At 41.0% G+C, this 14,809-nt stretch overlaps 1 protein-coding gene across 1 annotated transcript in view; it reads right to left on the reverse strand.

The window, feature by feature from the left end:
- parp8 (poly(ADP-ribose) polymerase family member 8) overlaps positions 1–14,809 on the reverse strand; it is a 398,103-nt gene that overhangs the window by 76,918 nt on the left and 306,376 nt on the right. The window contains exons 13-14 of the mRNA XM_033030967.1: positions 11,463–11,516; positions 11,283–11,378 (exon numbers count right to left, since the gene is read on the reverse strand). Coding sequence (XP_032886858.1) covers positions 11,283–11,378; positions 11,463–11,516 — 150 coding nt within the window. The remainder of the gene's footprint in view (positions 1–11,282; positions 11,379–11,462; positions 11,517–14,809) is intronic.

The following is a 14,809-nucleotide window of genomic DNA, read 5'->3' on the forward strand; positions in this document are numbered from 1 at the left end:
TTCCCAGTTCTCCCACCAGTCTTAAGGGCCTGTCCCACTTACCGATTTTTTCAGTGACTGCCGGCGTCATATTTCAAAATCCAGCGGCGACAAAAATAAACATTGCGACCCTTTTGGAAACACTATGCGTCAATACGTCATCACACCGCGTCACCGTCGCATCACGCCGCGAATTTTTCGGTGACCTGATACGTCAGTCAATGATGCCGGCAGTCGCCAAAAAAAATCGGCAAGTGGGACAGGCCCTTTACTGTTACTGACTGCATTCTATCTTTGTCCCGCTAACTCCCCTGACATCATGTAACTTGCACTTGAACTATGTGCATCAGAGTAACATTTACATGTACTGAATGCACATGAAGGTATATTTTCATATATTTCCCATGTCCTTTTTTTTTTACCTAGGTCCCTTCAAGATCACATCAAAATCAGATCACATCAAAATCAGGAGGACGTCCCTAATTACAACTTTCCTTTCTGGACTATGTTGTGCCTGATGGTTCAATGCCATTACTCAGGGGTAGAATACAAGACCAAAGAGAGAATGGTGTAAATGAACATTTCACCAGAATTCATTATTGGTTACCCATTCTGGAAAGAGGCCATTATCATCCAAGGTAGGTATAGACATTCTGCATGAGTTCCGTATTTGCTTTAATAAGCAGCACATAAATATCCTTTGATGAATCTCATGCATTTCCTTGTTGATTGGTTGGGGTGGCACGGTGGCACAGAGGTAGAGTTACTGCCTTACAATGCCAGAGTCCCGGGTTCGATCCTGACTGCGGGTGCTGTCTGTACGGAGTTTACACGTTCTCCCTGTGTCCATGTGGGTTTTCCCCGGGTGCCACATCCTTACGACATACAGGTTTGTAGGTTAATTTGGCTTAAATTGTAAATTATCCCTAGTGCAAGGGTTCCCATCCAGGGGCTAAATTTACCCCAGGGGGTAAATTTGTTGATTCTGGATTTGCACATATTTTTTCTCATTGATTGACAGTGTTTGGTTCTTGTATATCGGTGTCTGTTCATCATTAGTTGTTCATAAATAGGTGAAATAATATTGTTATGTGCTATTAAAGTTGCCAGCGGTAAACGGGACGAAAAAGGTTGGGAACCCCTGCTCTAGTGTGTTGGATCGTGCTAGTGTATGGGAATCGCTGGTCGGCACAGAATCGGTGGGCCGAAGATCCTGTTTCTGCGCTGTATCTCTAAAACTAAAACTGAAGCTGAAAACAAATTCAATTAATTCCCAATTAATCTATACTACTTTTTAGAGAGATTCTCAATGTCCTTCTGGAATTGTGATGGAAGACAAATAAAATGATTAGGATTTAATTTCAATTAAAGTTTAAAACTAGCTCAGCTATCTAAGGGTTGAAGATGTGTTGCTTTAAAAAAAAGCTAAGTGATATTCATTGCATACCTCACTGACTTCAATCCTCTACTGATGTTCACAATGAGCATTTAATAATAGTTTTGTTGCTCCTTCTGGAGATATGATATACAGAATGGTTCACTGATTCCTGATTAAAATCACTAGCCATGTTCTTTCTGGTTCTTAAAGTAATCAAGTGCACCAGTAATATTCAGAAACGGAACAGGATAACGATGGTTATGATTGGCTACTTATCAGTGCCAACATGTCTATGCATGTAAACAAGTTCAATTTTGTAAATGGGTCCAAAGAAGGGTTCCATCCCGAAACATAATCTGCCTGTTGCCTCCACAGATTGTGCCTGAGCGTTGAGTTCCTCCAGCACTTTGTGTTTTGTTCAATGCTTCACATGGAACAGTTTATTTAAAATGCAGCTGTTGAGGAGTAGGTGGAGAGAGTTCAGCAAGACAATTAAAATATATGTACAAGATTACCTGCTACGCTTTGCCCTGCCCCTACTCTCTTCTAGTTTTCTTCCCCCCACCCCCTTACAATCAGTCCGAAGAAAGATCCCCACTGAAAATGTCACCTATCCATGTTCTCTAGGGATGCTGCCCAATGAGTTACCCAGCACATTGTGTCTTTGTTTGTAAACCAGCATCTGCAGTTCATTGTTTCTACATATGTACATTATTGTTGCCTGGGTAGAAAACTCCCAATTAGAGGAAAAGTGTGCAAAACGAAAACTACTTAAAACTGTTCTCAGACTGATAACGATTGTATAAATGTGTAGGAAAGAACTGCAGATGCTGGTTTAAATCGAAGGTAGACACAAAATGCTGGAGTAACTCAGCGGGACAGGCAGCATCTCTGGAGAGAAGGAATGGTGATGTTTTGGGTCGAGACCCTTCTTCAGATTGATCCATAATATAAATATATCTGTTGCTGACTTCTTTCAAAAATGGGCAGCTTATCATTAACACCTTTTCTCATCACCTACTCCTGTGGATTCAAGTTTCACCTTTAACTTCAATGAATGATTGCCCTATTCTGAAGGTCTACCTCCCTATTCTATTGCCCTATTCTGAAGCTCAAACGCAATGATGTTCAAGCAGTCAAACATGATTTCGATTTACGCCGAGTAGATTATTGCAATGTAATTAAATATACTGCTCTTAGTAACAGGATATGCTATACTCCAAGCCAACTTCATGATGAATTATTTTGATATGATACATGCCATTCCATTTTTTACTGCTACTTGCTTTGCACTTAACTGCACTGAAATACCGTCACTTCTCCTCCACTCACACAATTTATCTTACACACTGTGTCAGTCAGTGACTATCTTTTGAAACTTGACAGATTGTCTATCCACTTCTTCAATCATTGGTAATTTAACGCATTTGCACTGAGGTTCTGAACAGAGTTCATAAATATAAATTAAAAAGAATGGATGCCCAAGCAATCTATTCAACAATCTAATCAGCTTTTCTAGTTACTCAACATCATGACTCCTACCTTTCAGCCTACTTCTTATCCCATTTCCAAATTATATTGAAATTTCTTGTTGCTTTAATGATATTTGACTCGAATATCACGTCAATTCAAGAAATGAATTCAGCCTCATTTTGTCAAAATACATATAGGTTGGTGAAATAATGGTAATGATCTATCAAATCCACGGGTTCAAATGTAACAATATTCCAGGGTTGTGACAAATTGCTGTTTACTGTCCTTTGAACCCCTTGCGCCATTAAATGTTGATGAAACAATGGAAAAAAGGCAGGCAGAATAAGACTAACGTCACCACCTTTTAATTATTGTGCCATATTACATAAATGATAGATATAATGTGCCTATGTGGGATTTTAAATACCTTCTGTCAATGTTATATTTTATACAATTCTGTTAAATTATTTAATGGATCAATGAAGATGTCACATTCCAAGACACTTTTCTACACAGCTAGGGGTATAAAAAGTTGGATGGGCTCCAAATTCTCAGCAGCAATGTTTAATTCCTAATGTGGAGACATTTGAACAATGTAAGAAAAATCAGTTACCTTGCAGGCATGCTTAGATAATGCCGCACATTCTAGATTCCTGACTAATTTTCAAGGAGGTCCATCAATTTTTCCAATTCCTAGTAATAAGTAAACTTTTACCTTTGTGACTGAGATATTGACACACAAGAGCATTTTATCCACTAAATAAAAGCTCTGCTTCCCAGGTACTGTTGTGTGGGAAACTAAAAATATGCCCACTAGAGGGCAGTTTCTATTTGCAACTTACAGAATAATGAAAGGCATCAATAGAGTGGATGTGGAAAGGATGTTTCCACTGATGGGAGTGTCCAGGACCAGAGGTTATAGCCTCAGAATTAAAAGGTGCTCTTTTAGAAAGGAGGTGAGGAGAAACCTATTTAGTGAGAGGGTCGTGTGGAACTCATTGCCACACAGGGCTGTGGAGGCCTTCAGTGGATAATTTTAAGGCAGAGATAGACAAATTCTTGATTAGAACGGGTATCAAGGGTTATGGGGAGAAGGCAGGGAAATTGGATTAGGAGGCAGAGATCAGCTGTGATTGAATGGCAAGAGTAGACTCAAAGGTAGACACAAAATGCTGGAGTAACTCAGCGGGATATGCAGCATTTCTGGAGAGAAGGAATGGCTGATGTTTTGGGTCGAGACCCTTCTTCAGACTGAGTGATGGTGTGTCTGACAGCACAGACTAATGATTAAAGAATTTAATCCAATGAATGCACTCGCAGGGTATAACTTTCAGCATGCAGGACCTCACAACATAATAATCAGAGCAGAATATTAACTATCGATTGTCCAAATTTAATACACTCCTGACATTATAAATTGAAAATGCATTTTGGAATCCTTTTTCCAGTTTATTCTTACAATGATAGTTCAATTTCAAATATTTCTAAACACTTTTTTTTCTGTCTCTTATGCCATGCCATTAATCCCACCTGTTTTCTCTCTCTGCATGATTTTGCCAATTTAGAGTCATAGAATGAAAGTGTGGAAAGAGGCCCTTCAGCCTAACTTGCCCACACCTGCCACCACATCCCAGCTACACTAGTCCCACTTGCCTGCGTTTGGCCCATATCCCTCCAAACCTGACCTATCCACGTACCTGTCTAACATACCTGTCTAACAGTTTCTTAATTGTTGGGATAGTCCCAGCCTCAACTACCTCCTCTGGCAGCTTGTTCCATACACCCACCACCCTTACTGTCCTCTGGTCCTCGATTCACCTACTCTGGGCAAGAGGCTCTGTGTATCTACCTGATCTATTCCTCTCATGATTTTATACACCTCAACAAGGTTAACACCCATACAACTTAATCATTCCATCTCAATTTCTCCTTCAGCCTACATATCTAATTGCCCAGAGAGAGTTCAGGAAGGGGGCATTGTATGAGGATGTGAATGGGGTTTAGTGACACACACATTCTGATTAGAGAGTGTAGGATAAAGGTTGTTATTGGCACACTGGGGAAATACTCCTGTTCTTCCAGGTCCACAGCCGTGCTGGGAAAGAACTAGGCTGTGGCCACTCTCCTCTCTCTAGCTGAGGAAAAACTGGATTTGAGTTGGCCAACCTCGTTATAATATTTCAATAATAGGCACATGCTTAGATTGGGCCTGTTGCGCATGTGGCCTTGTATCTGATCCATCGCTTTTAAAACTGGAGTTTTGTGGGGTTTTGAGGTTGGGTTTAAATTTTTATTCAGTGGTTTTATGGGGCTAAAACCATCTATTTGGTCAGTCCTTTGGCAAAAAGAAAAACAACTTTCCACTCTAGCTTGGTGGACTCTGAGGTGCCAGATGAGGCCAATATGGGAACCACAGACGCTTCTACAGATGAGACAGGAGAAGGGTGATAAAGCAGGCATGGAGGTAGCGCACTCCTTCTGACATTTACGCTGGGCTTCCATGTTCTTCCATTGCATGACTTAAAGCTTCTTGATTCTAGGATTCTGAATGCACTTTCTTCACTCTGAGGAGTCACAGACCATGAACTGGGGATGCTGCACTTCTTCAGGGAAGCATCGGCACATCCTTAAATCTTATCTCTGTCAGTCTGGGGGTTCTCCTCCCATGACAGAATTCAGAATAGAGTGACCTTGTTGAGAATCTGGTGAAGGGTGCACAAATCCAGCATTGTTGACAAAAAATGCTTAGGACCATGTTGGGCTGGAGAGGACACTGATGTTGGTGAAGTCAGGGAATTTTGTTGAGATAGTATTGATGGTGTTTCACCAGTGTTTTTGAAATGCTATATAGGTGATCCAGAAGCATATCTACTAATGTGGGGATGACTAATGGCACAAATGTCTATGAATAAACAATACTTTATTGTCACATGTACCTAAGTACAGTGAAATGCTTTGTTTTGCATATAACCCAGTAACATCATGTAGCAGACCTCACGTAGGCAGTACACAAGTGTCGCTACGTTTAGGCACCAAAGTTATAAAAGTTCACTGACCTGTCCTATCTAGTGCCTGCTACCACACGTGGCACCGGGTCCCCCTACTTTTTTGGCGGCCCGCTTCATTCACGGTGCCTCCCTCCCTCCCTCCCCCCCCCTCCCCCCCCCCCCCCCCCCCCCCACCGAGTCCCTCATGGTTCTTGGCGCCCCCCCAGGCAGGAAGCTCTCATTTATTATTTATTAACATGCAAGGAAATTTAGAAATAATTTGCCAATTAAATGTTGAGGCCTTCAAATCAATTAAAGAACAAAGAACATACTTTAATTTAAATGTAAAATCATCTTGATACATTTATTCAATCCTTTCTTTCTTTACCCAGAGGTCAGATTTTGCCAATGTTAGGTGCACTGAAACATGATTGCATATATCACCAATGGCGTATCAGGTCACACTCGAAAAAAGAATGGGATTGCCAAAATCCAGTGTGAAATGGAGTTAAGGTGCTTCAGACTGAAGAAGGGTCTCGACCCAAAACGTCACCTATTCCTTCGCTCCATAGATGCTGCCTGACCCACTGAGTTTCTCCAGCATTTGTGTCAAAATAATTCGCACATGACGAATTACAACTGACGACAGGAGATTACTGATAAAAACCGTGCATGATGCACAGATCTGGCTAGTTTAACAGGTGCCACACTAGGAAATTAAAGTATTTGAGACAAGGATTCAGTTTTTAATTGTGTAATAATTCACTTAGATAAAGCCATACTCCAGGATGTCATAATCACACAGCACAGAAACAGGCCCTTTGGCCCAACATGTCTATGCCAACCAAGTTGCCCCATCTAAGCTATTCCCATATGGCTGTGTTTGGCCCATATCCCTCCACATCTTTCTTATATAGCTGGTCAGGCAGTATCTGTGGAGTGAGTGGACAGGCAAAGATTCAGGTCAAAACACTTGAGTCAAAACATTGCCTATCCATTGCCTCCACAGATGCTGCTTGACCTGCCAAGTTCCCTCAGCATGTTCTGTTTTGCTCAAGAATCCAGCATCTGTACTTCATTGTGTTTCCAGTTCATCTTTAATGCAATGTGGGTCCGAACCAGAGAAAAAGTAAACTCAGGGAGCTGGGAAAAATCATTTGAATGAATTGAAGGCTGATAAATCCCCAAGGCCTGATGGTCTCTATCCCAGGGTACTTAAGGAAATGGCTCTAGAAATTGTGGATGCATTGGTGATCATTTTCCAATGTTCTATAGATTCAGGATCAGTTCCTGTGGATTGGAGGGTAGCTAATGTTACCACACTCTTTAAGAAAGGTGGGCGAGAGAAAACGGGGAATTATAGACCAGTTAGCCTGACATCGGTGGTGGGGAAGATGCTGGAGTCAATTATAAAAGATGAAATAACGGCACATTTGGAAGGAGTAAGAGGATCGGTCCAAGTCAGCATGGATTTACGAAGGGGAAATCATGCTTGACTAATCATCTGAGGATGTAACTAGGAAAATGGACAATGGAGAGCCATGTGGATGTAGTGTACCTGGACTTTCAGAAAGCATTTCATAAGGTCCCACATAGTAGATTAGTGGGTAAAATTAGAGCACATGGTATTGATGGTAGGGTACGGGCATGGATAAAAAAATTGGTTGGCAGACAGGAAACAAAGAGTATGGATTAATGGGTCCCTTTCAGAATGGCAGGCAGTGACTAGTGAGGTACCGCAAGGCTCGGTGCTGGGACCACAGCTATTTACAAAATACACTAAAGAAGGGATTAAAAGTAACATTAACAAATGTGCAGATAACACAAAGCTGGGTGGCAGTGTGAACTGTGAGGAGGATGCTATGAGGATGCAGGGTGACATGGACAGGTTGGGTGAATGGGCAGATGCATGGCAGATGCAGTTTAATGTGGATAAATGGCAAGAACAGGAAAGCAGATTATTATCTGAATGGTGTCAAGTTAGGAAAAGGGGAAGTACAATGAGATCTGGGTGTCCTTGTTCATCAGTCACTGAAAGTAAGCATGCAGGTACAGCAGGCACTGAAAAAAGCTAATGGCATGTTTGCCTTCATAACAAGAGGAGTTGAGTATAGGAGCAAAGAGGTCCTTCTGCAGTTGTACAGGGCCCTAGTGAGACCACACCTGGAGTATTGTGTGCAGTTTTGGTCTCCAAATTTGAGGAAGGACATTCTTGCTATTGAGGGAGTGCAGCGTAGGTTTACAAGGCACTTTTTCAGAAATGTATTGTACACTGTGATGACACATGACAAAGTGAGAGCCCTGGATGATTAATTATTTCATTCTCTGACTTTAACTTTGACTAAAAATAATAATTTACACCTTCCTATCATGAAGTATTTTTTGATATCACACATCTCATGTACAGTTGTATTTTTTCGGGATGAAAAGGAAATCTGAACAAAGTTAAACAGAATCGAGTATTACAAAGCTAACTATTTTTAGGATCAATCTTGATTGGACTGAATAAAGGTTGGAAGAGTGGTGGGTGGTTAGGGATGGGACATTTAGCTTAGTTGGATGATTCAGCAAAGCATAGCCTAAATTAGCTCATTCGACGTTATTTGCACCAACGGCATAACCAAAGAACTGATGGAACAGTAATTCAGAGTTTTGGAATTATTCAAATATTCAGAGCATACGTTATTTAAAGTCATTCTTGGCTGATGTAATTAGCAAGCTTAGTTTAGTTTGGAGATACAGCATGGAAACAGGCCCTTCTGCCCACCGAGTTCAGGCTAACATCAATCGCCCACTAAACCTTCCGTGCAGAGTTGAGTCTTATTTCCCAAACTTCTCCAAATCATTGTCCTGCCATGGGCTCCAAAACTGTTCAGAGGGAGTGCAGTGTAGGTTCATGAGGTTAATTCTTAGGATGGCGGGACTGTCATATGTTGATAGAATGGAGCGGCTAGGCTTGTATACACTGGAATGGCGGTGCTGGCTTGGGGCCGAATGGCCTACTACTGCACCTATTGTCTACTCCAACCCTGTTTCCTGAGATAACCCAATAAAGATAAAGAACACCTAGTTGAATGGAAATCTGCCACTTAAACAACATTCTACACTCTTTGCACAAATGCATATTACACAATGATGACCCATGGATTGGGACCACACTATTGAATTATGCTCAACTGACAGTTATGTTTCAAACTTTCAACAGTATTTGAATAATTCCAAGACCTTAAATATCTTCTATTTCTTTTGAACTAGTTATGTCAGCACAGGAGTGATTTCCTGGTAGAAGTATTGGAGATTGCAAAGTAACAGTAAAAACATACTGACATTTTGAGGACAGATTTATTTTGCTTGACAAGTGTTTAGCAATTGATTAACATAGCAAGAAGATTTCCCTTAATTGTCCTGAGCAAAATTGTGACATATTCTTTTTGAATGCTTTTATGCTTTTAGGATGGAAAATGTATGAAGTCTTTCCATTAACATCAGGAATAGTTCTCTCAGCAGAGTTAACAAATCTGAAAGGATTAAATTGAGACAGCATCTTAAAGCCCCATGGTTGTAATTAAGATTAAACAAAAAAATCTGTTTGAATTACAAAACACAACATAAATCTGTCTGGTCCGAATACCATTTCTAATTAAGATGATTATTGTGAGACTTGAAGCCTCTTTGTTTTATTTGGTCCATGAAATACAACTACCAGCTGGAAATAACTAATTTGAGTTGCAACCACAGCTGTTATGTTTGTTACCATTGCCCCACCTCTACCACAGTGATATATCCATGATAGATCGAGCACAAGGTGTTATCTGTTCTCCAACAGCTATGCCATCAGTGAAACTGCGCTGTACTGTAAACATAGGAAGCTTGGTTCAGGTGTTGCTCTGAAGGTCACTGTTTCCCAACACCTAGATGTTCAGCATTTTGTATCTGTTTCCATTTCATGGCGCCATACAAAACAGTGAAAATGTCTGCAGAACTGATCCAACGGTGTAAAATGTATGTGTAATAGTAGTATAATTTAAAAAAAAAATAATACTAAGATTAAAATAGAATGCCAACAACCCACAGACGAGGATGCCTTGATTTTGTGAATTGTGTGGAATAAATAACCCTGGTAAAATGACTGCTGAACCAAAGATGTTGCCATGGTTTAGCCGAAGTGCTGAGATTTAAAGAACTTGCAAAGAAAGTGAAATAGGAGAAGACCAAGGTCTTGGGGAGGGATTTTCTCATGGCGCAAAAAAAACAAGGAAAACATTGGTTGACAGAGAAAGGCCCAGAGATTATTGGAAGCATGAGAGTGGAGACAAAAGCCCCACAAGCAAGCAAGCAAGGCGATGAGAGCAAGACTGAACGCAGATGGGAAGTAGGAAGGGAGGAAGAAGCATTATACGAGTCGGAAACTTTGTTTGAAGATGCTGAGACTGAACAGTGTGCTTGTTTGACCTGGGGATGAGATTGTAACAGAAAACAAGTGGAATAAGTCTATGGTGATGACTAAAATCGATGAACTTGCCCTTATCAATGTTTTACTAGGAAAAAGTGTAGTTCAGCAAACAGATCAAAAGCAATGAAAAATAAATCTAGTCACGGAAGATATTACAAGGAGAAACAATCAGATGAAGAGGGGAAGTTATAATTGTATGGCTTTTGAAATAGGCACTTGATTAAGGTATGGTAACAAGAAACTGCAGATGCTGGTTTATATCAAAGAAAGACACAAAATGCTGGAGTAACTCGGCGGGTCAGGCATCGTCCTTCGAGTGCATTGAAAGGGGACTTTTCAGGTCACAATGCTTCTTTGGATTGATTTCAGAGGGGTGGGAAAGAAAGCTGGAAGAGAGAAGGGGCATAGAAACATAGAAAATTGGTGCAGGATTAGGCCATTCGGCCCTTCGAGCCAGCACCGCCATTCAATATGATCATGGCTGATCATCCAAAATCAGTACCCCGTTCCTCCTTTATCCCCATATCGTTGATTCCGTTAGCCCTAAGAGCTAAATCTAACTCTCTCTTGAAAACATCCAGTCAACTGGCCTCCACTCCACTGCAGAGAATTTTCTGCCACAGAAGGCAGTGGAGCCAAATTCACGGGATGTTTTCAAGAGAGAGTTAGAATTAGCTCTTAGGGCTAAAGGAATCAAGGGATATGGGGAAAAAACAGGAATGGGGTACTGATTTTGGATGATAAGCCATGATCACATTGAATGGCTGTGTTGGCTCGAAGGGGCGAAAGGCCTGCTCCTGCACCTATATTTCTACGTTTCTATGTTTCGATGAGAAGCAGGCAGTGAAGTAATTCAAAAAAACATTTATGATGTTCAGCTGCTGAGCAAAAAAAAAATCAACACACATTAATTTGTTTCTTTTCTGAATCATGTACATTTTCGTCACTGAGTGCACACTGCATTGAAACACATAATTATGTTTAAAGTAAATGGAAGTCACGTTCCACTCACCCGTAGCATTGGTCCATTCTGAAAGACATGAGGCTCATCACACACGACACAGTATTCGTTGAGGACCGGTATGCGCTGCTCTGCGTATTCAATTGTCTGAACAGAATAAGGTCTTGTTAATTACATGAAAGTAACAACCGTGTTAATGGTTGGAAGAAATAATGCTGATAAGCTCCTTACCTGCACGAGAAATCCATGCTCCCTTGATACTAGTGTTTTCACATTAAAGCCAGACTAAAGGGAAAAAAGAACAAAAAGAGAATAATAAATGTAACCATTAAGTCCAACAGTAATCATGCTAACAGCAAATTACATTTCTCAATTCATCAAGAAAAATCCAGAGTTTGCCCATTCGATCATAATTGGAGGAACCATTCCACCTACAAGCAGGATTTTCATCTGAAGAAAGTTACTTGGATTAGGTAGAGCTCCTGACCAAACCCCAACTGAGCCATCATGTTTTCTGCTGTAACATTTTTATCCTAATGAAGAAACTATGTCAGCTAAGGCACCAATATGGTTTCCAGCATTTTATATATTTTTTATGAAAAAGTATATTCAATATCTTGAAATTTTTTTTTGGATGGCATGAAATATTTTGCTTTCCAAATACAAAGCTATTGTTGAAACCTCATGGATACTCTCTCACAACCCTGACCTGACTCAAAACAATCTTTTTTTACCCTATATAGAGTCAGTCATACAGCGTGGAAACAGGCCCTTCAGCACAACTTCAGCACTGGTTATGAGGAGAAGGAAGGAGAATAGGGTTGAGATGGAAAGATAGATCAGCCATGATTGAATGGGCCAAATGGCCTAAATCTGCTCCTATAACTTATGAATTTACTCTAGTCTGCTGAGAAAGTTCATAACTTCTGTTATGCATTTAAAAAGGTAATGCCCCTGTCCCACTTAGGAAACCTGAACGGTAACCTCTGGAGACTTTGTGCCCCACATAAGGTTTCCGTGTGGTTCCCGGAGGTTTTTGTCAGTCTCCCTACCTGCTTCCACTACCTGCAACCTCCGGTAACCACCTGCAACCTCCGGGAACCGCACGGAAACCTTGGGTGGGGCGCAAAGTCTCCAGAGGTTTCCGTTCAGGTTTCCTAACTGGGACAGGGGCATTAGGCTCACAATAGGAGTCCCAGACTCACGGCTTTCCTCCGCAAGGACATGAGAAGCAACAGAGTTACAGTTCACCCATCATTACAAGTCCAGAGGTAAATTCAGCCATAGTTGCTTTCTATACTCTTCTCAGCTGTTGATCTTTGAAAATCTGCCTTTTAACCAGTGAAATGTCCACAATATTTCTGATACAACAATTGCCTGTCAACAGATGAGATTTATCAAATGTAAAACGCAATTTAATTAATAGATAATCACAATATTGCATTATTTGAGTGTCTTTTCTCCGTGCATCTGTGCATTACCTGCAAGTCCAAGTTTAGTGGCTCTGTCCATTGCACTGAGTAGATGGTAGTAAGCTGGCTTTTGAACGACTGCAATCACAGTGTCAGACAGCTGCTGAACAAACTCTTTGGCCTATTGAATCTGCATTGGCCATCAAGTACACACTTCTACCAAACCTACATTCATACCATGTATTACTTGCCAAACATTGCCATCAGCTCCCTCTCCAACTTCTAACACTCACCTACACTGTAAGTACAATTTATAGTGGCCAATCAACCCACCAACCTGCATACCTTCGAAATGTTGGAAGAAACCCAGAGCACCCTGAGGAAAGCACTGGAGATCAGGGTTGAACCCAAGTCACTGGAGCACTGATGTAGCAACTCCACAAGCTGTGCCATTGTGCTGTCTGTCCATGATTCTATGATTCATAGTCCTTCTGGTGGAGGTACTCCCACAGTAATTTTATGGAAGGAAGTCAAAGATTTACACCCAGCATTGATAAAGAAACAGCAATCTTATTTCCAAGTCAGGTCAGTGACTTGAAAAGAAACCTACAGGTGCGATGTTCCATGCACCTGATGAATTTGTTCCTTTTGCAGGTAGAGATTGGTGGTTTGGGAGGTCAGAGTCATACAGCGTGGATACAGGCCCTTCGGCCCAAATTGCCCACACAGGCCAACATGCCCCATGTATACTAGTCCCTTAAACATTGCAACAGTACTTGCCTCAACTGCCTCCTCCGGCAGCTCATTCCATACACCTACCACCCTTTGTGTGAAAAAGTTACCCCTGAGGTTCGTATTAAATCTTTCCCTCCTGACCTTAAACATATTTCAGCTGGTTCTCGATTCCCTTACTCTGGGCAAGAGTCTCTGCGCATCTACCCTATCTGTTCCTCTCATGATTTTATACACCTCTTTAAGATCACCCTTCATCCTCCTGCGCTCCATGGAATAGAGTCCTCGCCTGCTCATCTTACTCCCTCTGTTGGAGTAGCCTGAGTGAGTAACTGCAGTGAATTTTTAGATGATGCACACTGCAGCCATTATGCATTGGCATGTAGGAAGTGAATGTTTATGGTTATTTATGGTGTACCAAATCAATTGGGCTTATTTTACCTTGCATTGTGCTACATATTTTGACTGATGATGGAACACTCAGGGAAGCAGCATGCAATCCAGCACACTCCTGACTTGTGCCCTAATAAAGAATGATAGGCTGTGGGGTAGCTGGTGGATTCAACTCTGAGTTGAAATTATTATTAGTAACAATCTCATTTTCCACTAAGCATTTTAACATAAATTGCATGTTTCCTTTAAATCTTTCAATAGTGAAAGTAGATGAAAAATATCCCTAAAGCCCTTCATACTAAAGATTCAACATGAAAAGACACAGCTGCAATAACACTTAATCAACATGGTTCTTTTAAAACTATACCTAAACAAATATATAGATACATCAGCTGTGTAGAACTCAGAGCCAAACTATCTGGTCCAAGGCTGAGCAGATGGAAATTTGATGTTTTAGTCTCTCAGTCAGCGTGTTACTCATAGCTGTAAACACGTGCCCTGCTGAGTCAGCAAGAATTTGCAGCGATGCTGGCTGTGTACACAGCATTTTACACAGTGGTTTCCATGAGACCAACCAATACAGAAGCTGTTGTGGAACAACAACCATCATTTGTAGTTATGTAGAAGCATTAAGGTAGCAAAATAGCCCAAAGTGATTCACATGGATATAATCAAACACAATTTGACACTGTTCCTTAAAGAGAAACTAAGGCAAATGATCAAAGGCCTGCTCAAAGAGATGGGTTGTGGTGTGGAAGGAGGTTAAAGAGGGTGGAGGGAGACCACATCGGGATTTATAAACAAAAATCAAACTTTAACAGATGTTTAATTTAACCTTTTAGATGGTTTGTTCATGACACTCTGGGGTTGAAATTACTATTAATAACAATCATAGACTAATAGTGTCTTTGGTCCAACTTGTCCATCCTTACCAACATGCCCCATCTACACTAGTACCATCTGCCTGCGTTTGGCCCATATCCTTCAAAACCATGCACCTGTCCAAATGTTTTTTTAAACATTGTGTTCGTACCTACCTCA

Source organism: Amblyraja radiata, chromosome 1, assembly GCF_010909765.2.
Source record: "Amblyraja radiata isolate CabotCenter1 chromosome 1, sAmbRad1.1.pri, whole genome shotgun sequence".
In the NCBI taxonomy this organism is placed as follows: domain Eukaryota; kingdom Metazoa; phylum Chordata; class Chondrichthyes; order Rajiformes; family Rajidae; genus Amblyraja; species Amblyraja radiata.